Source organism: Chamaea fasciata, unplaced genomic scaffold (genome assembly GCF_029207755.1).
Source record: "Chamaea fasciata isolate MVZ Bird 193981 ecotype frontalis unplaced genomic scaffold, bChaFas1.0.hap1 SCAF_3, whole genome shotgun sequence".
NCBI classification, from domain to species: Eukaryota; Metazoa; Chordata; class Aves; order Passeriformes; family Sylviidae; genus Chamaea; species Chamaea fasciata.
The window spans coordinates 70,307,589-70,333,066 of record NW_027094088.1 but is presented as its reverse complement, the minus strand read 5'-3'; the positions used below and the strand labels follow the sequence as shown (position 1 = coordinate 70,333,066).

The following is a 25,478-nucleotide window of genomic DNA, read 5'->3' as shown; positions in this document are numbered from 1 at the left end:
GTACATGAGAAGATAAAGCCAACACTCCTTGCAATCTGAAGAGTTAGAGGATGGACTCGAAACAGAAGCCACTCTGCTTTTGGTATAACAACACCCATAACAAAAAGCCTTTTGTCCACCAGTTTTTCTCTGATTAACAGCTTAAGCAGATGAAACTATTCAGCAAGCCAGAACGGTGAGCACTGTACAGAATTCATTAAGCAGAAAAAAAAAAAGTACACATATATATTTTATTATTATTTTAAAAAAATAAATATATATTTATAAAATTGAATAAAGGACCAGTCTGAGGAGAGACAGAAAAGTATGGGTTGGGATAATAACAGTTCGAGTTTTCCTTTTTTACAGCACTTCAACAAACAATAAAAGCCTTGAATAAATAGTTTCATAAGCTAATTTAAATAAAATGCAGTATTCTAACCAGTTACCCACAGTCTATAACAGTCCGAAATAATATTGACACAGCATTCTACAAAGACTATTTTCATTATCAATTTTTAATGTCATTATTCAACCTGTTCTTTTGACAGTGCTCTTCACACTGTGTTTACAACAGTTGATAATCAATGCATATATTCAATCCACATATATATATATATATAAAAAGTACATTTTTTCATTGAAACATATTTCTCACCACAGTTAAAAGGACGACTTAATTATATCCATGTTTCCTAAAGCAAAGGCATATATACACTGTGGGTGGTTCTTGAAACCCTTCCCTCCCTCTTCTTGTGGTGGTCCCTAAGAATCTGGCAGCAGGAACAGCTCAATATACAGCTCCAAATGATGAGTCTGAAAACCATATATTCTCTGTGTTCCCACGGCACAAAGCTCAGTTACGGATGTCACCACAGACAAGCAACCACCACAATTACTGTGAAGCTTCCAGTTGAATGAAAAGTCATTGGAAAGGAGAAAACCATAGAGGAAGAGGGGGAAAAGAGTCAGCAGATGGAGAAAAACAGACAGAAACTCATATTGATTGTGTTGCACTGAAGAAAAGATGCAGTCAATGTCACCAGTGAATCAATTCACTAAAGAGGGAGGTTAAATACAGCTCCGAAAAATAACTAAATGGCTTTGAAAACAAGAGTAAAGATAAAAAACCCCTGCTTCTCCAGTATCTATTATACCTTTAAGCACATTTTTGATGAGATAGTACTTTTATCTCCTTTGTTCAGAAAAATTAAGTAAATCTAAATTTGATAACTGAATAGTCTGAAAATTCAGATGTAAAAAAGTTTTAAATTATTTTCTAATAAACCTTTGTTAATGTATTCTGCTTTGCTAAAAAACTACTTTTAAGCCTCCACCAGAAAAAAAAGTGTAGATTAAAAGAAAACATATACATTTACAAGAAAAATATTAGAAGATAGTAAGTAAGGTCCAAAGAGGACAATTTTTAATGTCTGACTACAATCTATTTCTCCTTCAGAAACCATTTCAACAAGAGTTTCCTGAATTATCATCAGTTTAGAGATCACAAATTGAATTCAAAAAGATATTATAGCCAGAAATATTAATTTTTTGGAGGGTGGGACAGAAGAACAGTTATGAGAGGCCTAAACTTTACTTCAGAAAGTGCCTGGGGTTTGCACACTCAAAGGCCCAGAGTTCTCACTGGTTCCAAGTACAAGCAAGCAAACCGTTCAGCAGAACACTCACACTGATCACTGGATTTTTGTGATGCTCCTCTCTATAAAATGGGTGGATTTGTAACAATCAGCTTGCCTGTGATCACATATGAATGTATTCTCCAGGGAAAAAAATAATTAAATTCTGCTCCCAAAGCCAGTATTCTGCTGTCTAAATTATAATACTTCCTGAAGCACATTTATTCTTGATTTATCCTTTCAAGAATCAGGACTGTGATTTTTCACTATGCACACCTGGCACTAAAACATGCCCAGCCTGGGCACAAAGACAGTAATCTCACAGAAGACAGAGATGAGAGGTAGAGAGTGATTATAAACTGAATGTTAAGTGTGTAAGGAAATTATGATTGTACAGCCAGTCTACAGCTCTGACACCTTCTAAACTTCAAGTATTCAACTTCAAATGAAGACAACTGCTTTAGAAGTAAAACCTTTAGGTGTAGTATCCCAGGTTCCTAAAACATGCAAATTAAACTCTCTTACACCCTATCTCCTCTGTATTTTGAACTGATGGAACATCCGTTGACAGAGGAAGCTTGTTGAATTCTCAGTAATCCAGCAGAGAGAAAATTATTTTACTGAATGGGTTTCATGGAGACCTCAGAATCACAGATGTGCTGTGGTTCTGTAGTCTCAGGAGTTTAGTCCACTTGATAGAAAAGGGTAATGCGTTTCCTCTTTATGGCTGCTAACATTTCTACAGGCAAAACTCCGAAGTGGCAGTAAGCAGTCTGGTGAGTTAGTTGGTTTCTTAATGGCTCAAAGCTGTATTAGAGCATTAACATTCAACATAGTGAACATTACATTTGAATAATGAATGAGTGAATTTAGTCAAGTGAGACAATAATCAAATTCACTTATTGGCTAAACTGAATAATTAGTGAACAGAGTATGATGACCTCTAGCAATCAAGCCAAAACCAGCACTGTCCTTCCCTGTCCATGATCCTTTGCAGTAAGAATCACTGCAGTCACGGGCATCCATCTTTTCAGGCCAGCTTCCTTTATGCCTGAAAAGAACCTTTCTCTATCATCCCTCTGTTTTGTTCTAATTCTGCTTCTTCCTTTTTTTCTTTCCATGCTGCTGCACCTAAATTTCTGCTTTGTATTCCTCTCTGCGGTACAGCAAACCCTGAACAGGTTTTCCTCAGTCTTTTATCTGACAATCCCCAGCTCCACCTCTTCACCTGCAGCTTGTCATTCTGCTAGCACAAGCTACCCTTCTTTTCAACTTCTGATTCCACTTGCTTCTCCAAATCCCTTCTCCGTATCACTTGGTCAGCAACATATCTAATCACCACTTTTTCACAGATGCCTTGCACAAGCTCTGTGCATGCTTCACAAGCAATATGCCTCTTTTTCTCCCTCATCCTTTTATCATCTCCTACCCCACTTACTCTGTCCAGGTGTTCGCATTTATTATGTCAGGTTTTGGCTTTTGCCCCAATCTCTTTCATTCTGCCACACTGTTTATAGTCACTCTCCCCATCACATTTAATGATTCCCAGATATGTCATTTTCTCCAAATTACTTGTTCAGTCAGACTCTCACTCCCTACCCCCCCACCGGCTCTGTGTATCAGTCTACCCCCACATCTCCTCAGGAGCCCACATTATTTTCTACATTTAGCTCAGACAGCTTCCCTAGCTTTCCAGCATACCAGAAGGGCAGAACGCTCACAATACAAGAGGAACAACTGAACGACACTACAATACAAAGCTGTGTTACAGGAGAAAATGTGCCTATAACACTCACACGCATGTGAGGGACCACATCTATTAAACTCTTAAGTTTCCAAGTTTCTCAGTAAAAATTGGGTCAAGTTTAAGCCGATGTATACAGAAACAGACAAGCATATTTCCAACACTCCAAAACCCACCAAATTTCACATCCCTCCTTGTACGTGTAAGTATAGTACCTGCTTTAGTTGCTCTACTTACAACTTTTTTTTTTTTTTGTCCAAGTTGAGTAAATGTAATTATTTTTCACTTTTAACAAAAACAAAGCAAGCAATTAGCACAGCATATTTCTGTTCTGCTGTCAAAGGTTGGTGCTTTTGTCTCTGAAAAGAGGGCCTACTGATGGGAAGCATCATCTCTGGTATTCAGATAGAATTGTATTACATACACACTTTCAATAATGGCTAGTTAACTAGCACATTCACCATCTGCAGCTTTGGCAAATCTGCATAAAAATTGTCATCCCTTAAATCCTGAAATAACTTGTGCATAAATGCTTTTGAGTTTTTTTCATTTAATTTGTGCTTGACTGCCTTTCAAGTTAAAATGCATCCATCCTTCTCACTGATTTTTTTAAATACAATCGGTACCTTTTCAGGAGGGTCTGTATGAAACTGACAGTTAAGTACTTAAAGATGGTTAAACTCGCTGCTGCTTACATTCATGTATCTATTAGTACCTCCCTTTATCTTTGGGACAGTTAGTGGAAAGCATTACTTAAAATAATGCTCCAAAATTTAAAATAGGTTCATGAAAAATGGACACATGGTTAGCAATATTCCATTTTTTTCTTACCTTCTGCTACTTTTGGAAATTGTTCTCATGTGTTAATAAGTATTAAACAAGGGTAAAAATAGTACTTTGATATTTCAGTGAATTTCTAAGATCCTGATACTGGGAGAAATCCATGACAACTGTTGAATTTTGAATCAAGCAACTTCTGTTGTAAAATCTTACAGAATTTTATATTGATTTCCAATTCAGTGCTTCACTGTCAAAAGATGCTGATACTACATCAGTAAATTCTGTGCCAAGATCTTCTCTAGAATATCACACATTTCTCATAAGTTTCTTATTTACATGTACTGGTCAGACAACAGCAGGAACAAATTAAAAACCTTTTGCATTAAATAATTTTCATCTTAATTTGCAGAGTACATAACTGTTACATTTATCCCCCCAAAATGTGTATCACAGTTCCAATACTTGTAAGCTTTGAGACTAAAATTACAACCAAAAAAGCCTGTTTCCTGAATAAGTACTGATCAACAAATGCTATTGTATGAAATAATATGCTATGTTAATTGGTCACACAATACTAATTCAGCATCATACATAAACTGTTATATACTTGTAAAAATCCCTTAGTGATACATTTTAAAAGATTGCACTTCAAGAACAGAAAAATGCATTCTGAAAACATCTTCAATTTCTATCAATTTTGAAGTTTTACACTTAAAAAGTTTTTAGAATACAAAATTAAAGGTAAAATCTGCTGACACTTTCTGAAATATTTTTTTTTAAAGTGCAGAAAGTAACATGTGAATATTTTTACTACCACCATCATAATGGCAAAAGAGCACAGGAATTTCAGAATAGAACTTCTAGAGATTAATTTTTCAGGAGTGACTCAGGACTCAATCTTACCCTCTTGAAACCACGCAGTTGATGCAGGGCACACTAAAGAGCCAGGAATGAATGAAATCTGGTACTGACATTTAGTTCTACCTCAAAAATACTCATGTAAAAAAAACAAAACAAACAAAAACAAAAACAAAACAAAACAAAAAAAAAACCAACAAAATACCAATAAATCAACAGAAAAAGACTTATCTCATTGGACAAAAACTTATTACTGCAGTACCTTCAGGGGTGATAGCACTAGGACACACATCTTTCAGCAGGTCTCCCAAAGTATGCAACTGTCCTCCTGAAGCAATTGGTCGAAATAGTTTCTGTATAAAAGGTCTCTCTGTTGTTGCCTGTTTTAATAAAAAAAAATCAAACCAAACAATTTAAGGACCATGCAAACATGCAGTATTAGCACTTGAGACAGGTACACGATAGGACAGAACTAAAGGTCACAGCAGAAGAAACATCTGGTATTTCCACATTCCCCCTGCCCCACAGCTTGCATTTCATTCATATCATGAAATGCAGGGAAGTTTTTGTTTAATAACAATTACAAGTAAGCAGTCATTCCAGAAAAACTGTAAAGATAATTTATAGATAGTGTCATGGATACAAGAGTGTTAATTTTTTTTTAAAGTCCCAAATCTTCTGTTATGGGAATACAACCTGCTTTAATAAAAAAGCATTTTAATATATCCTTAATTTAAAAAAAAAAAAAAAGCAGTGAGCACAAACTTAGGAGTTCAACATATCCCTATATATTTTGCTAAGCCAAAACAATACTGTACCTTTTACCTCAACAAGTGCTTTTTTCTCAGTAGATTTTATATGGAAAATTTGTAACTACTTCAGCTGTGAGAAGCACTACCAACTTAGAAAAGGAAGTGTTGTGCTTACACAGGCAACCTAGAATCTTCTGCCTACTTAAGGAATCGGTCATATGTAAAGTATATATGGCCCACTTCTGCTGCAGCTATGCAAAGGAATTCAGAATGATTTCAACTATGCATCGTTCCGTTTAATGCCATTCACCTTGTCCTAGCATCACATACTCAAGTCCCTCTCCAGCTCTCTTGAAGGCCACCTTTATGTACTGGAAGGTCTCTTTGGAGCATTCTCTTCTCCAGGCTCATCAAGCAGAACTTATTCCTCACATCCAATAACATAGTTTCCAGGACAATTTGCTCCATGATCTTTGTTGAGCACCAAGGTCAAGACTGTAGTTCCCCAGCTCTTCCTTATTTTCTTTTTTAAAAAATGGGGTTACGTTTCAAGTAGGAACTTCAACTGGATTGCCACAACTTCTCAAATATGATGGATGGTGACTTAGCCACTTCATGTGCTACTTTGCTCAGGATCTCTGGGGATGTCTCTCATCCAGTCCTATAGACTTGTGCACCTTCAGGTTCCTTAGCTGTTCTTGGACCTGATCTTCTAGAGCGGGCAGTTCTTTATTCTCCCAGTCCCTGCCTTTTCCCTTTTGGGACTTGGGCAGTCTGGCTGGAATATTTGCTGGTGAAGACTGAAGCAAAAAAGACACTGAATACCTCCACATTCTGGGTAAACATGTCTCCCATTTCTTCTGGAGACGGCTCACAATTTTTCTAGTCTTCCTTTATCCCTGAAATTCCTATAGAAGTTTCTCTTGTTGCCCTTGATGTCCCTGGCCAGATTTAATTCTCGCAGATCTTTAGCACTTATTTAAGAACGGTAGTTATGTTAAGGTAGCTCTCCTCTTTGGGTATCTGTAAGAGCAGCTCCAGGGCCAGCAACAACCTCACACTGCAAAGACAGGCAAAGGGTTTTCTCCTGATAACCTGACATCTCCACCCAAACTCAGCACCTGAGCCAGAGAAGTTAAAAATCTCATATTCAACCAACCCAAACGTTTTAATCTAGCTCCAAATTGTTGCTGACAATTTTCTGCTAGCAGCTAACTCCCAAAAGCAGCTGATGTGCCCTGCATTGCGGGTGACTGGGCTCCAGCAAATGAGACTTTCATCACATATTATCTTAATTGGAACAAGCAACACAAGCCATTGCCCCTTTCAAATTTAGTTTCCAACCTCTCAGAAATTGTCTTCCATTCTACTATGCTAATTAAAAACCAGAATCAACTCATCATGAAGAGGTATGTTATCTCCCAGTGAGGATTTATGGGGAAAAAAAAAATCACTCAAACAAACAAATTAAGAACAACAACACAACTGCCACTCCAGGCAGGCAGGGAGTCTTTGCCTAAGAGTGGTACCCTAACTCAGAAGTAAGTCCAGGGTAGTACAGTGCAGAACTGTTGACACACAGCTACTTGTTACTTCTTGCCAATAGTCCTCAAATATAGAAAAAGAGTCTTTTCCCAGTTTTTCTTATGAAGATTGATCATAAGTAGTTTCTGAGCTGCTTTAGTCAATTCTCTATGTCCTCAGGGTAGCAATATGAGGATATCATGAGTGCTAATGAAATATCCGAACATTTGAAATATGATGGGAGGCACACAGCCAGCAGAATCCATCCACCTCAGACAGCTCCACACTTAAGAAATGAACTCTGGCACATTATGTTGAAGAAATGTACATGCAAAACATTAAAAGACAAACCCCCTAAAACATTGGTTTAGTCAAAATAATTTTGTACCAAGTTTAGTTTCTAAAAATAATCAGATGTTCACAGAATATTCACAGTCCAGTCATAACTCCCAAGTACTTAACAACTAAAGTAGCAGAAGTGGAAATAAACAGAAGTATGCAGGCAAAGGTTGTTATCATCAACAGACTTTTAAGATAAGTATTTCCCAAGTGTATATTGCAGTTTCTCATTATTTATTAATAAATTAAACCCAATTTTTTCCCTAGCCATAGGAATTTAATGCCAAGAGGGAAAAGCCAGTTGTAGTTTCTCAAGTCTCCCACATAATTGCTGACTGCTGCAAACAATATCCTTAGCTGCTATCATGAAACATTATAGAAAATGAATTCAATTTTGCATTTTAAGTGTTAAGCAACACAGATGTGGTAAAGTAAATAAAAATCACTGGTCTTCATCAATGTTAAAATGATAAAAGTAACTGCATATTGTTTATACAAAGACTGTGGTTCACAAATCTAATCCTACAGGCAGAATATTACCCCAAGATGCGTACGCATTTCTTCCCTCACATGCAGCAGATGCTTTACGCACTAAAAGAATCAAAAGGAAAGTCCCATCCTATATTCCACAATATTTACAGGCTAACTTTTCAAAGTATCTTAGTCATACAGGAGCATAGTTTTAGAAAAACCTTGCCATCACCCTTTTCCAAGTGTAGTAATGTAAGACCAACCTGACTACAACTCTCTACTCAAGTATTGCCATCCCTGCAAGTGTCCTGGCCAGGCTGGATAGAAGATGGTCTAGTGCAAGATGGCCCTGCCCATGGCAGGTTGGTTGGACTTGATGGCCTTTGAAAGCTCCCTTCCAACTCCAACTATTGTATGATTCTATTTACTACAACCAGACATGAAGGAACTGCCACCATGAATAGCTGCTTATGTAATGTTGTGTTTTGTACAATATTTGCTTAATCAATCATGAGAAAGTACTACCTGTAATCTAATCCATAAAGATATCGCTGCATAACTGATAATGAGTTTAAATAATCTTCACCAGATCTAAAGCAAATATTCATACAATATCTATCATTTTGCCAACTAAAATGATCATAGTTTCAACAGAATGTAGTGCTTTTTAAAGTACTTTATTTTACAGCGTAGCCTCCATGTAGCTGTGAGCTCTTCAAGATTCTGGATGCCTTTGCAGAATACAACAGGTCAAAGTCAATCAGTATTTGCCAATCTCTACAGAGAAGATGCCTTTAAGTATATGAGCATATGAAGATAATCATTCAGCCTAAAAATTGCAGGGCATTTTACACTGATCATATCCACAATATAGTATCAAATTATTGAATTTATATGAAAGCAAATCTTCATCTCTGAATTAACATACTTTTTAGAAGGTTGGACTTAACTGCAGCTCATTTTTCTCTATTAGTATATAGCACCATAAATCTCATGATTTGCAGAACAAATGAAGACTCTACTCTCTTTAAAAAAAAGTTTAAACTCTGACAATGATAGGAGAGTGTGAAAACAAATTACACCACAGTGAAAAAGATTAAATTTACCTATTCAGGTATCCTGGCACTGAAAAGAGTTATATGTGAGGGCAAGTTTTAAGACGCGCTTTAAGGCAGTGCAAAGCCTCACAGGATCACAGACAAGCTATATAGTTACATACTATGCTAACAAATACAACAAATTTCTTCCCTATCATGCTGGTAAAACAAAACAAAACAAAACAAAAAGGAGTTGTCAGCTTGCCTGGTCCTTTTCAGAATCAACGCAACATCAAACACTGCATGAAATCCACAATTTAATTAGTCAGATGTTTTATACAGGATGCATCTTAAAATGAAAAACATAATTCACAAACCACTGGGTTTTAATCTGGAAAAATCACAGTTACCAGTACTTTCATCAAGAGGAAGGTATTTGGATTTTCTGCCTAAACGCTCAGCTGCTCCTCAACATTCAAACAAATAAAAGTTACCATACATACTGAACCCACAAAGTAAAAAAATAATTTCTTTCAATCCCCATGTGGCTAAGCTAGCAACCTAAAACAATAAAAGTTAATACTTCCCCACATATTCCATCATATTTTCAGTAACTTGTCAAATTCGCAGTCTGTGCTGCCTTGTAATGAACAACTTTACATTAAAAAAAGTTCTCTAAATTTCATAGAATCATTCTGTTTAAACTCATTTAAACTCAACCAAGAAGCTTTAGAAGTAACAAGAGTTTGCATAACGATGCAAGTTATTCTATATAAAAAAGAAAGAACAGGAAAATTAACTAGTCCCTGAAAATAAAATGATGCAAATATTTGCTAAAAAATACTTTCCATACATTTTAGATGTCTTCTAATTTGTAGAAATGTTTTCAATTAAGAATCTCAGTGTACAATGAAAAAGTGACTAACTGAAAAGCTGACGAGTTGCTGCAGTCACAGAACCATCACAACCACCATGCCTGTTCAAAAGCAAGATACTGCAAATCCCCATCTGAAATACTCTTCTTCCACTGGTGCTGAAATGCTGGGGTTTTGCTGTAATTCCAGGATGGGTATCTTTGACTTCCTTTTGCTTAATATTAGACCAGACTCATTGAGTATTTAACTGTGGAGAAGGTACAACAATGTTTCTGGGTGGCAGTTGATGGGTTTTTGTTGTTTAACTTCTTTCCTCACAAAAATCTTTAAAAAAACCTCACATCTCATTCATAAAGGTGATTTTCAGCTCAACAAGCTAAAGTACACACAAAAATGATCTTGTTTTATCTATTTGAAATCTTTCACCTTTCAAACTATTAATATTTTTTGAGCTCTATTACAAGAAGCATAAAACACGACAACGTGATATGCCTTTATCCTGTAATCATTACTCCTCTCCTCCTCTTCAAATCTTCCAAGCAATAGAGGGCTTCTCCCAGACAACCCACTGCTTTATTCTATACCTTTGATAATTTTTCTATTTCAATTACTCTTTGAGATGTTAGGACCAGAACAATATTCCAAAAAAAAAAAAAAAAAGAAAAAAAGAATATTTCTAGTATTTCTTTAGTCTCTGCAAAGTCCATCAAGTAGATACTCTAGTTATGATTTTGTGTGCTTTGAATAAGGCTGGCACTACTTTTGTTAGCATTCAAAATTTTGAACTGCTTATCTGCAACATCCCATCACTGTTCAGAGAAAAAGGTACAACTCAATATAAAACAGAATTAATTATTTTTTTTTAAATAAAAGAAGCAAATAATACTTTTGTTTATCTGACATGTAACTAAAGCCCGTAAGACAAAAAGAAGGAGAATACACTCTCTCAACACTTCTACCCAGAACTACCACAAAAATTGAGACACAGACAGGATGTACTGTGGGTTGAGGACTCATAAAATCAACAAATGTGTTAAATCAAATTGCGTGTTCTTCCCATACTACATTTTAAACTTCTCTAATAAATTAGACATTTTCAGTGGTTGTAAAAATTGCAACATATATACCTGAGATTAACCCATGGAAAAAAATTAATCATTTCACCTATTTTTGAGTTTGCATCACAATTTCTGCAGTTATGTTGTAAAATAGACTCTTCAGTTTCCTCATGAAATTGAAGGTCTTAATCATGATGGACAGGAATTTTACACTCTCTAATATTTTTAAGAGGCTTGAAACAACAACAGCAAAAAAATATTCCACAAACAGGCTACACTTTATACATTTAATTACACTAACTCCAGTCACCTAAACTAGTAGTGCAGAAGTTTATTACTAGATTGAAGCTGAAGACAATTCTATGAATGCATGCACAAATGCTTTAATATGGTCATGCTAAATGTGTTCCTCTATGATACCTCTATAAAACTCCTTAGATGGGGAGGCAATCGTCGTATCAATCACACATGTCAAGGAATCATAACATCAAGTAAAGTGAAAATTCTGTTATTCTTGAAAGCGCTCCTAACAGCATTACACAAACTGAAAAAACCTTTAGGGGGTGTTGAATATCAACGACCACTGGTTTAAAAGCAAGATAAATTATACTATGTGTTTTCTTGGTGGAAGCTGTAACAGACCTTAACAATGGCCCCCATAACATGTGGCAAGTATTATGTCAAGAATCGATGCAAGTAATAATGCCAAAATTATCTACTATCTTAGCCAAGACTGTAGTCAAATTAAAGCCACAACTAGAATTCTAAACACATCTGGAATAAGGTTAAAATTTTATGTAGTAGGGCTTATTACAGTTATGTCTAGACAATAATATTGAACCATTTTTGATCATGAATGGTTAAGGACTATTCTCCTAATCATTCATGGACAACAACTTGTGTCTTCCTTGATGCCTTTCACTGAACAGAGCACACTCATGAAGCAACTGCAGTTCTATCCTAACTTTGTAAAAAACTATCAATAGTTTAGCATTATTATAAACCTACAGAGAAATACGGCAACTATTTCAGTTAATTCTCCCTTACATTGTTGAGGGCAATTACTTCCTCATCCTTAAAAAGATTAAAGAACCATTTAAAATATCACCCTTCTCCATATTATTTAAACTGGCAGAGAATGCTTCCTTACAATCTTTTCGAAAAAACTTTACATAATAGCAACAAAATGAGTAATTAGAACCATGTAAAACATTTGAAAGTTAAAGTCCTACCATATGTTCTACTTATCTGCAAAAGATATGTGCAGTTAGAAAGCATCCCCTAACAAACATTAAAACACTAATGGACTGAGTACATTGTGACACTTCAGAATAGAAGACACTGCTTCCGTTTCTGTAACTGTTTGTAAAGATGAATCATGCTGTCCACACTGATTTTGCACTCAAAATATTTTCTGACGTTCAGACAGATATTTATACACACTGATTTTATACATGCAAATCTTTTCTTCTCTGGGCTGAATAGTCCCAGCTCCTGCAGCCTTTTTTCTCTTCTCATGTTGGATCCACTAGTTCCTCAATCATCTCAGTGGTCCTTTACTGTACTCATATCCCATAGCTCCATGTCTCTCAAACTGGAAAGCCCAAAACTGAATTCCAGGTGTGGTCTCCACAGTGTCAAATAGACTGGAGAGACTCAAGCTGCCGACAACTCTCATCCTACAGGAGTCCAGGATACAATTTACTTTCTTTGTCATAGGTGCCACTGCTAAGGACCTCTTATACCTTGTGTGTCATTTTTAACAAGAGTATGTATTGCCAAAAGTTCCAATTCCATACAAGAAGTTGCAGAAATACCACTCAAAATGCCTATCAAGCATGGCTGAACCACATTCTCACTACTGTCCGGTCTTTCAAATTATCTGTGAAATTTCTTGTGCAGGGAAAGTACCACTGTATTCTCTGAACAACTGGATTTGCATTATTTAATGCCAGGTGAATTGGACAGATCCTAGAAGCAGAAGAGTCAACACTTGAGACACAGAGCCAACAGCAGGCAACTGTCACACAGCCAGAAATAGCAGAGACTAAATACAAAAAACAGCTTCAAGAGGCAGTTTTGTTGAGCCCTGAGAAGACAAACACACCTACAATAAAAGCATGGCCTTGAAGTATTAAATTTCCTTCTCAGGAAAGAAACTGTATTTGTAACTGGTAAAATATCAAGATATCTGAAGAGTCAGGGACAACAAATCAATAGCGCTCTTCACAGCTGCCGTGTTTTATGTGCGCATGGAGACCTAAGGCGCACTTAACAATTGAGCAATTGAGTAGTGACTACCTATCAAGCAAACAACTTTAGAAATGGATTTACATCCAAAAATGCAAACACTACACTGCTTGCTTAAGAGCAGTGAAAAACATAATACTTCATAAATCACTTTCAAGCTACTTCAAGCCATTAAATCAAATAATTCTCTGTAGTTTTCTACAATAATGATTAATTAGAAGGAGCTCCTATAATCAAGGACAGAAAAATTTCAAAAATTTTTTTGCTAATTCATATTGTATTTCTAGAGTATGGTGCCATATCCCACTTCTCATAGCTTTGTTCAATTTCATATTTACCTGTAGAGAATTTGCTTTCAGTCTTCTGGAAAGTGCAAATAAAAGTCTTGGTACTTTCCAAAGAACAGAACACCTTCTATATTTTCTAATCCTCAATTCTGTGCAAAAGTTAAGCTGCTTTATTCACCTATTTTATTAAAAAAAAAAAAATAAAGATGGACTACTGATACTGAAAAGTCAAAACAGGTACTGACTGTGGCTTTCATCTCTGCAGTTTTGCATAAGCACCATAGGCTTGCTCAGCTTAGTTCTATTGGTACTGCTCATGCTGCACAGCCACAGAAATAACCCTTGAAGATGACATTCCTCATTCCTCCGAAGAAAAAACTTCTTATCAGCTTTTTCCCTTTTTCTGAGGAAAGCAGCTCACCAACTTTTTTTTTTTTTTTTAGGTTTTGATAATACATCAGAGTACTAGAGCTAATCTCTGTGGAATACAGGTCCACAGTAAGCTTCGGATAGGCAAAGTCCCTTTTGCCACAATATAACAACCTACCCACATTACACAGTATGTGATGAAAGTAGCAAATCAGTTTGTGTTGACTACAGCAAGTGAAATGAAAATGTAAAGTGATCAGCTTTAATGATCAGAAGAAAGGCAGCAATATATTAAAGAACTACACAGACCCAACAACTGAATTACTGCTTCATTCATGGTCTTCATCACAGCTGCTCAATGTATTGATATTCTTAAGAATGAAGATTCATGATTGAGGTAAAAAGTGTAATTTTTTAAAACTGCATACATACACTAACTTTCCTAACAAATTTAGGATGATTCATAAATCTACAAGAGTACCACCTTAAAGAAAGAGGCACAAATTCAAACATACATCATGGTTTAAATTCGAACTTGTAGCATGAACACTTACCCAAACCTATTTACACTCAACTCCATTATCATAAGACAATTCAAAGAAAAGACAACAATTGAAGAGTTTTATACAATACCAATTGATTAAAAAGTTACTACCAATCTGTAATTAGGGGGTGCATAAGAGGTAAGATTAAGGCATTTTTGAATTGGCAACGGACTTTTTTTCCCCACACAAAGTGTTCATTATTTCATTGTAATTCAAGACATACTTTGACTTTAAAAACATCCATAAAACAAAGTTAGTTTAGTAACTAGTATGATTCTACTGGTTTTTCATATACTTATATTCTTCTGAGATTTACAAATAACTTAAGTATTCCAAGACAAAGGAAGAATTTTTTTAAAAAAATACTACTCATTTTTCCCCAATATGCAGAACCCAATATATGCCTGAACTTTTTAAAAATAGGTATAATGTAACTCAGAGCCTCAACAAACTGTTTATCATACAAGCAAAACTACTTTATTCATTGTGTACAAGCTGCATCTACACTCAACCCAGAAGAATAACTATAGCTCCAAGTGACAAGCCTGAACTCGTTTAAAACCATCCAGCTTGGTAACAGCTCAACCACAGCAGAGAATCAAGCCAAAACGAGGTTTTACAGCTCTATCTCCCCTCCATCTCCTTCCCTGAGCACTGTGAAATTTTTACAATAGCTTTGAACTAGGCAGATTGACAGTTTTACAGACAACTTGGGCATATTTAAGGAAAGTTTAGTCACATTTTGACAACAAATACAGTTTATAGTCTCAGAATTTTTCTTTGAAATTCTGATTGACAGCTCCCATCTTGTACCAAGACACTTAAAGGCACAAGGCTGATCTTGCACATGGGTTTCCAAAGTCTTTCAAGAGAGTTGCATGAGCACTCCTTATTATAGAATATGTTTAAAAAGTCATCTTTAGCAGCACTGGTTTAAGCCAGCTCATTTTACTGTGCACTGGATGCATAAGAAAAGCTTATGCAATTATGGAACGTCTGGTGAAACTGTGATGACAATGACCTTCAACTCAAGGTGAGAACTAGTCAAATTGCTATTACTTTCAGCACAGAACAAAACAATCCAGTACAGAAAAACAAGTATTTAAAGATCATGCCGTCTCCGTGCAATACTTGATAGAAGTGCTTCCTTTTTCCCCCCCAAACATGAGGCACTAGGAAAAATATTAACTTAATAAAGCTTTTAAACTTCCTTATCCAAGCTTCGATTTTGAAGTAATTTAAAACTGGTGAAAGTGTGATACTGTTTTTCTTTAGTACTGAACCATCAGTTATTAGAATAACTCAGAGTCCATTTGTTTCTCTTCGGCACAGAAATTCAACTGAGACCAGATCTGCTATGCAAATGACCATTTCACATGACCTTCCTATTCACTCAAACTTCTTCCTTGTAAAAGGAAGATTTTAAGAAACAAATTGTCTATTTTCAGCAGGTCCTTTATGAAAGCGTCATTTCCAATAAATAAGAAAAAATAAGATGTTGCACACAGGTCTGTTCAAGGGCATGCCACACTAGCCAACAAAATGCTGAAACTTGTTGTGTTGTGTTGCCCTCTTCAGGTCGACAGCACATTTTCTAGTTCTTTTGCTTGTCGAGTTAATGCATTGCAGCTTCTTTCATAACATTTTTCAGATCTGAAGTTTCAAGTAGCTGCTAACTTCACCTGTATTCCATCAGCGCTTGAAGCATTTTCAGTTTAATACCTAATAAACAAACTTTTCTTTTGCCCTTTATGCCCTCCTAACCTCAATATTAATCTTGAGGATTATCAAACTATCAGTTGGCATTTGAAAAGATGACTAAAAACTAACTTCAGTACTGATAAGAAAGTCTCATGACAAGAGGTTTAAAGGGTTCAATTGATTCAGCTTACCAAAGAAAACCCCATACCGATCCATAAGCGAATATGGGAGGTCAGAAAGTCACATGACTTTAAAGTGGGGTAAGCAAAACAGAATCTAGAAACTGAAATCAGACAAATTCAGACTTGAAACGCAATGGAGACTTTTCAACAACAACAAAAAAAATAATAATCCACTAGCATAAAAAGGTAGATGTATTGTTACTTGAAAATTCTACAGGTAGACACAGTATTTTTCCAAACAATCTGTTTTGATCAGTTTTTTTAATAGTTGTCAGAACATGGGTCGAACTGTGGCATTGATTTGCATACTTGCAATGTGTTTTGCAATTGCTTATCCGAGCTCTGACAATTAATATGGAAATATGGATGAAACAGTCTTCAACTGCTTGGAAATGGCCATGCTTGAGGTTCTGATTCATTTATTGAGACAGATATTAACCTTTCATTTCCCACTCCCACTTTTAGAGGACAGGTCATGGTAAACATTTTTGTGTACTAAGACATCTCAATACTGCAGCTTTGACATAAAGAGCAAAGTGTTGAATTTAACCAAAATATTATTAAGTATGGAGAAGGGAGATAAAGGAAGATAAATATCCTAACAATTTGTGACTTTACAATTCAATCTCAATGTCTTAAGGGACTTAAGATAGGAAAACCTGTTCAAAGTTAAGGCTTACTATGTAATTATAAGCAATAAAATTAATAAAATAATCAAAGCACTTAGAAAATGGAAGCAAAGGAAATGCTCATTCAGTACCAAATAAAGGAAAACATAAACAATCCCAGATCATCCCTTTTCAAGGTGGCAAACACAAAACAGCCAGCCTGCCTCAAGCAATTGCAACTCTAAAAACACTCAGGAGAACTTGGCATGAAGAGTTTCCATCCACTTTCTTTCCAATTCTTTTGTAATTTTCATCTCAAGAATGAAATACGATATACAGCTTTAAATCCTATACACTCAAGAGGGCAGACTCCAGAGAAAAGCATGATGGAGTGAGCATGACATGGGGAGAGAGCAAGAAATAAAAACTGGGGAACGAGTACAAACTAAGTGCACAACAACTGAGACACAGAATACTCCCACAACAGGCAGCAGTTCATCAGAGCAGTCTCTATCAGCACGTAGAGACTCCTCTCCTGACTGATATGCCCTGTCACAGTGCCCGGAGCAAAGACTGATTAAAACTTCCTGCCATCTATCAGCCACTTTATTCAATTAGACTGTGAAACATCAGCTGGTCTTAAAAACACAGGGGGGTAAATTCCACAAGCTAAACTAGCTCTAGTACTGGACATGAAAAGCAACACCTGAATTCAAAATATACTCAAAACATTACTATTATTTTCCTTCTTGCCATTAAAGAACAAGTGCAAAAGGCACTCAATTCCACAGTACTATCAAATTAAAAGGCAAAAAAGCTTTTGTGCACCTGTCAGTTAAGACAAAGCAGCTTACACCTCTGAAGTGATGAAATGGGGAACTTCATTTTTGACACATCGAATTAAAAGTATCACAAAAATATAATACTATTTTTAAACTGTCGCCGGTAGAAAAAGTTTCCACCTATTTAAAGGTTTATCTGGTTCAAGTTCCATACAACACAGCTAACAGAATATGACAGACAGCTGGAAATAAAATCTCCAAGATATCTTAGCTAACTTTTAAAACTGCAAACGAGTTGATCCTTAGTGATTCTCAACATTTTTTACATCATCTATTGTAGATGCCAGGATTCTGATCCAATCTTAGCTGCTATACTTAAAAGAAGAGGTGGACAAGGGTTTTTAAAATTACCTGTGGTTAGTTTAGTTCTGACTTACCCAAGTATGCTGTTCATATTTTTGCCATTTCTTTCTCCCACACACTCCATCAGATTTGGTCACCAAAGGAGGTATGATTCATATTATTCTTTAGAAATGTATTTTAATAGACAAACTTTACAACTGAAAGAGTTTTAAAGTTTTTAAAATAATGAATTCTTCAGTGAAAAACATCTATCAAATCACTTTAATGGATGCATTTTTTTTCTGCAGCAACTTTGCCAATTCACATTTAATTGCACCTAAGACTGGTTTTTCTTACTTGGTATCATAATCTAGTACAATTTTTTGAAGGAAAAAAAATTCAAACACCTCATACTGACAAAAAATAACGTAGAAAGTTCCCTTCACAGAATTTCCTTCTAATAATTTGGCATAATAAAAGGTATGGAGAATACAAGGAGGAACTCTTCCCATTGAAGGCAATGCCTCATCAGTTCCTGCCATCCAATTGTGTATCCCTAAGTATCTACAAGAACACTGTGTGAAGACACACAGGGAATCAATATCCACTGCAACACAAACACAGGTTAAATCAGGTGTTTATGCAGAGATATACAAGCAACCAATTAGAATGTCAAGTGGACTTCTACCAGCACTAATGGAAATTAAATGCATTCAGGGTGGGGGTTAAATACATCTGAAGAACACTTTTAAATCAGTTATTCTTCCATGTGCAAGTTTGTCACTAACCTCTTGTTTGGAATTAAATTATAATCTCACCCTTCCTAAGGCTTTCTGAAAACTCCTTTAAACACATAGAGCAGTAATCAATACACACACTAATAAACTAAACATAAAAGCTAGAGACCACATTTTTAAAAAGACTGGAAATACTTAGAAATGCTAAGAGCACCACTACTGAAAATAATATATACCAATCTTCTCAAAAGTTGTCTCAGCATCATCTTTATTTGTGTTTGGCCTTCAACTCTTAGTTAGATACTTTGGATTTAAACTATAGCAAATAAGGGTTTCCAATTTAAAAGGTAATGGAAATCAAGATAAGCACTGATTCAAGCAATAGATTTTATTGATTTATTTTTTAAAAGCTTTTTTAGCTCGAAATCATGTGGTATCATAGAAATCTCCCCTCATGCCCTAAAGATCTGCGACCTATTCAGAGAGCAAAACCTCTTTTTTGCAAACCTATTTACGTGATTTCTATGAAAAGACTTTTAAAAAACCCCACACCTATCAGAAAACAAGCAAATAACTTAGTCACCAACCAAACAAATGTTGTGAGTACTACTTTTCCTGATACATACTTTTTGATTCTTATACAAACCTTGCCATCTGCTGTGATCGCTGACAAAGTAACTGACTTCCGTTCTCAATCTAAGGTTTCATTATGACAGTAAATGTCTTACATCTAACATTAAAAGCTACTCCAGTCCCACTGCAAGACTGTATAGGCTTCTATGGTCATTATAACCTGTTACAAAGTAGTATCAGAATATTCAGTACTATGAATAAAGGACTTTCCTTTCCTAGCTACTGGTGCCAAACTTAAATATAAATAGATTAAAACATTCCAACAGAGCGCAACTGTTTAATTTACAGACAGGCTAGAAAAATTTTTGTATAAGCTTTTAATTATACATAATTCCAAACTTCATTGTGATCTTAATACTATAAAAACTAAGGAGATGTCCTTAGGAGACAAGAAAAATTGTAAGGATTCCAAGGAATGTGTCCCCAAACAAAATGCTTTGAAAAATAAAATGCTGGTGTATTAAAACAGGAAAAAACCCCACATTCAAAGCTAGTTTTGGGATGTAAGTATACAACTAGAAGACAAAGGGAAGAACTAGATGGAAGACCTATGCCATTACTTCCATCTTAAAATGCCTACAAGGAAAGAAGCACATACGGTGGTTGAGGGAAAAGTGTTGCACCTAAAGGGTTTGGCCTAGACCTTTCACAGGGCATTTTGCATCTAAAGCATTCTTCATAGTTAGTAGCTATTTTTAATAACAGAATTAGGTTGTTGGAATGTTTCTTTTAAAAAGAACAGACAAACATCATCTACACCAGCCGTAGCACATTCTCAAGTATTACACACTTGCAACATAATAAATATTACCTATTAGAATATTAGAGTACCTATTAAAAATTACCTATTAGAATAAATACAGTTATTTTGTCTGCTAATCCATACAACTCAAGGATCCAGCAAAGATGAGCATGCAAAGTTCTGCCACAATGCTAGAAAAGGAAACATATAATTCTGAAAACAGATTACAATATATGACACCTCAGTGGAAGACTTTGATTTTATTTTATTGTCTCCTACCTGATAAATTCTAAATGGGATGTATCGAAATCCATTATCTTCTGGAGGATACTCCATGAGTTTTCGATTTATTGCCCAAAATTGCTCAAATTTATCTGTGAAGGTAAAATTAGACTTTGTCAATATCAGTAACATTTTTTTTTTCAGCCTAAAGAGGTAAATAAGACACAACTGAAACAACATGCAAACTTTTCTTACAGAAGTTTAACCTGTATGCATTTATTTTTCCCACATTTCTCTTCCCTATTTAGCCTGAAGCCAAAGGTAGGTCATCTGCATTCTCCTATGAAAACAGTGATGTGGTGATTTATTGAACTGAAAGAGAAAGCAACTTTAACTCATATCTTATCTCCCATTGTTAAGGAAATATTGGGCTATAAATTATAGATTTCACTACCTCAACTAATAGTGCCTGTTTCTCCACTCCCTGCTGTTATCGGTCCATATGGTCTCACAGTCTGCTGAAAAACACCTAATAGTTCTTGCTGTAACTGAACAATGGGTGTAAAGTATAGAGAAACTAAAGTAGGAAAAACACTTCTTGAGTGGTTTACATTTGGATATGTGGATCTTAAAATAATCTGCAATGTTGGTATGATCAGAAAATACACTGCCAGATTCATGACATAACCTGAAAACAAAAGTTTATGCTTGAAACACATTTTTTTTGTTATTATCCAAGTAAGTAGGGTAAAAAGCCTGCACACCATTTCATGTTGTTCAGACATCACAATAACTGAATAGTTTATTCTATTTAAAATGTACTAATGACAGCATAGGTCTAAGAGCAATAAAGGCAATATTGATTTGCAAATACGTGCAAATCAATTATTCAAATGAAGCAAATAACTAACACCAAAAGTGACCGAAAGGAATACAAAGAGCTAAGATGAATAAAGCTGCTGCTAGCCTTACTGGAGGAAAGCAGCTTTAGAAGGGGAAGAGTAAGACATCAATTTCATTATAGGCCCTAACTTGCCAAGACACCAAACAGAGAGTATGTTTCCACAGAAGGAACACACAGTCTCCAATTCTCCCTCCTCACCATAAGGTTCAGCCAAGCCTCAAGAAGCTGGGCTCTTACTGAGTATACCCATTACAGAATCCAGCCCCAGTGAAGCAAGGAAAAATTCAGAAATGTATTCACAGGACAAAGGTTCTTCCTGCTTCCAAAAGTGCTGATTACACTTAAAGCATTTGTAGAAAGTGAGTTTGACATTTGCTTCACTCCAGGATACAGCACAGATGCCTGTCAGTGCACTGAAAGGCACAGGTTAGTATACACTTCAGGATTTAAAATACATTGCTTTTCCTGACTGAATGCAAGACAAGGCAGGAATTTCCAAGAAACTGTGAACAAACTCCTGCCAGGTATGCATTTCCTGATACTTATCTCAGAAAGTACTTCCACACCCTTGTTTCCTGATTAGCAGCAAGTGCCTCTTGACAGGCACTTACCTGAGCTCCAGCGAGCAGCACCAGGCAGGCACCTGCCCGGCACGAGGAGCTGCCTGGATGCAGGGTGTTACCCCATCATTCACAGGGCTGGGAGTGACAGTGACAACCCTGGAGCAGGCTGCAATCAAACAATCCCACATTTGGGAACCTTGGTCTACAGAGTCACAGGTTTAGTCTTAAAATGTCATGACTGCCTCCTCCTCAGGAACTCTTTCAGAGGGAAGGCGAAGATTTAGCATGCTTCCTTTTATCCTTGGAGGCAGCACTCAGAATGGCTTGCAGCTTTCACTACAGATGTGTGAACAGGTATTCCACAGTAAGCACTGATAGATTTATACTTCAATTACCACTTCTAACTCACTTGAGAAAACTGTCATGGTGATACACAAAACAATCCAGACCTACTTTAGCTAGTGAGCTTCAGCAGATTTAAATAAGGAATCTCTGTATTTGGAGACATCCTACTTGAACAGAAATAAAACAAACATTAATTTGATTTACTTAATACTCATATTACAGTAATTAAGAAAATTGGGTGAACAGTCTACTGTTCTCAAAATTCACCAGAAATGAGCAACACATCTAATGGTTCAGAAGAAAAAAAAATTCTTATGTCAGAAGATTAAGTATATAGACCCTTGTGACATGCAAATATGGCAAACAAGGGAGACTATGGAAGACAAAAAAAAGTTAAATAGTGGTAATGTGCAGTTAACTCACTTCTGTTCTTCATTCCCGCTTCCTGACCTCCCACAAAACAGGCCAGAAACCAGGTAATCTTATTTAAGGCAGTTAAATTTAAAAATTTATGCCTCTCAGATTATTCTCCGAACACTTGGGCAGTGCTTGAGACAATCTTTTGTTGAAAGTTCTAATAGTTTCTGTAGTTTCCAAATATACCAGCAATAAATCTGCAACAGCTGAATTATGAATTTATTTCATTTTGTAATCAAGCATGTTCTGTCAATCCACCTGATATCCCAGGAATTTTAGCTAGACATACTGGAGTCAGATATCTTAAGATCTCCACTGTGTACAGACAGTGAGACCTCTAAACAAGTTCCTCCTCACCTTATACTGCTGTCCTCCAAACATCTTTCCAGGGATACAGTATTTTCACCACAGGAAACTGACTCGTGTGTAAGAAAAGTAAGAAAAAATTTTAAAGCAAGTAGGAGAAAAAAAATCTATCCCGTTTGCATACTGACATATATGATCTGTCAAGAGCTTTTATTAGCAGAGCATTGGCTGATTGCCAGAATCCTAAAGCTCCAAAAGCACAAAATCCAAAAGTGACTGCTCTTCTCAGAATCCTTAAGACTTAAAGCTTAAAATAAACAAACAAAACCACTGACAAATTTTCACACCAATCTCCTTAAAAACCTAAGTGAAACAATTCTTCCTTCTCTTGTTTTTATGTATGTTGTATGTTGTTATGTACTCCCTATTTTTGCAAAGTCTCAAGAAGCTATTAGTGGTACAATGAGCTATTAAGACCTAATTAGTTTATTGGCTAGACAGGACAAAGACAGAAGGTGCTGGCCGGAAATTTAACAATCAAAACAAAACTGAGTTTTCATCAAGCCAGTAAACAAGAAGAGTTCTCTACCTATCAGCAAAAGCACTTTACACATTTGTCTCCCTCCCTCGTAAAAAGCTGATGCAGTCTGCATGACATCTAAACAACCGTAACAGTCAAATCTGATTCCTTTTGTTTTTTCACAGTCCATCTGTTTTTAAGAAAGTGCTTGCTTGAAGTGTTAGAGAGTTTCTGTATTAGCAAAAAACAGTACTTGCAAAAGGCAGATGTCCCTCTCTGAATAACAATATTTAAAGTAATGACAATAAGATCTGAACAGAAGTGAGATTAGTGACAGTATAAGTTTCATATGACTCCACTAATCATATTTCTAAAACAGGAGATGATGATTGTTACATAAATATGCCTAAAATGAAATATAAAAACTTCTCCATGTATTTTATGTCAAAGATAAGAAAGTTAATAACCATATAATAGAGAAATCTATCAGCCAAGTCACTAATATTTGTAACTATTAATTGCTTAGAAATGCAGTGAATGCCCAAATGCCAGACAGACATTAGCCTTCAGTACTACAGAGATGCACAGAATCTAAGGAGAGCTTTAAAAATAATCTATTTACATATTTAGAAAAAGTATGAGTTAGCACAACTACAAAGACTTAATGTCACCCATGACAATAATCACAGTACACAAATTCAGTAAGCAACAAAGTAACTCAAACATAAATTTACAAATACAGTATGCCACACTATGCATATAGGATTCAGAAACCTATCAGTAAAATTATTCCTGCCTTTAAAGTACCCATTAAAACTGCTGAAAAAATTACTGCCAGAGGGAAACACTGAGAATTCTTGTTTCCTCCATTAAACCAGACTGGAGATCCTTTAGCAGTTACTGAAATTAATCCAAATTTGTATCTTGTTATGTTAAAAAGTTCTTGGTAATCCCATCGTACTTTGTCGTTAATAGACAGCAACTGCTGAACCTCTTACTACTGAGCAGTGTTAATGAAGGATTAGTCCAAGCTGAGGGCTAAAAGGCTGGGGTCCCTTTTGCCCCTGGGTCTCAGCCTGAAATGTTCTTCAGGCAACCAGAAAAATTAGTTTCACTCATACTAGCCTCTTACAGTAGTTTTCTGAAACTCAAGTGCTGTCACGCTTCAAACAACTTGAAATTTCACATGGATCTTGCAGTTAGACAGGTCTCCTTCACCCACGAGGCTACAACAGGATGGATCACTGAGAGGGTAAAGGGCACTGCTCAAGTGCTCAACATCAACATGTGCATTTCACTGTAGAATAGCTTTAAATCTGCATGCACAAACAATCTAGGCAATTATCACAGAATGGAAAAATATATCTACAAATACCCTGCAATGAAAAACCAGGTAAGAGCATATAGACAGTTAAAATGAAGTTCCCACTGCAGTGTAGAAGGCAAAAGAACTAAAAAAAGCCCACCCTAATCTTTAACCTTATCAACAAAAATATCATAACAGCAATGAATTATTTTGTTTCTATATTTGATAATGATGCAACTGCTATTAGAGATTATCAGACTCTAGGACTGGACATATTTCAAGAAGGCTGTAAAGAGGATTTATAAAACAGAAATAATCAATAAAAAATGAGGGAAAAACCTGAAATTCAGAAAGGAAATACTAATCCATGGCTTTTGTATTTCAGCATCTTTTTAGAAAGTCAAAGAAGTGAACAAACTGGTGTAGCCCTCAGGATAGCACATATGCACAATTTTGTCTGGACTATTCGTGGTTTCTTCTTAAAGCCATTTATTGGAATAAATTAAACAGAAAGCTTGAAATTAAATTGTATCTGTAGCTCCCCATGCAAGCAATACGAACTCACAGCTTGCACACAACTACGTTCAATACAGAAGTTAAAAATCACAGAACTTGTCCATTCTCAGTGGTTCACTGCCTAACAACCATATGATCCATGGAAGA

At 35.9% G+C, this 25,478-nt stretch overlaps 1 protein-coding gene across 2 annotated transcripts in view; it reads right to left on the bottom strand.

Annotated features, from left to right (window-relative positions):
• ATG5 (autophagy related 5) overlaps positions 1 to 25,478 on the bottom strand; it is a 112,618-nt gene that overhangs the window by 60,536 nt on the left and 26,604 nt on the right. For both annotated transcript variants that reach the window (XM_066179481.1, XM_066179480.1), the window contains exons 6-7: positions 20,512 to 20,606; positions 5,261 to 5,378 (exon numbers count right to left, since the gene is read on the bottom strand). In XM_066179481.1, the coding sequence (XP_066035578.1) occupies positions 5,261 to 5,378; positions 20,512 to 20,606 (213 nt within the window). The remainder of the gene's footprint in view (positions 1 to 5,260; positions 5,379 to 20,511; positions 20,607 to 25,478) is intronic.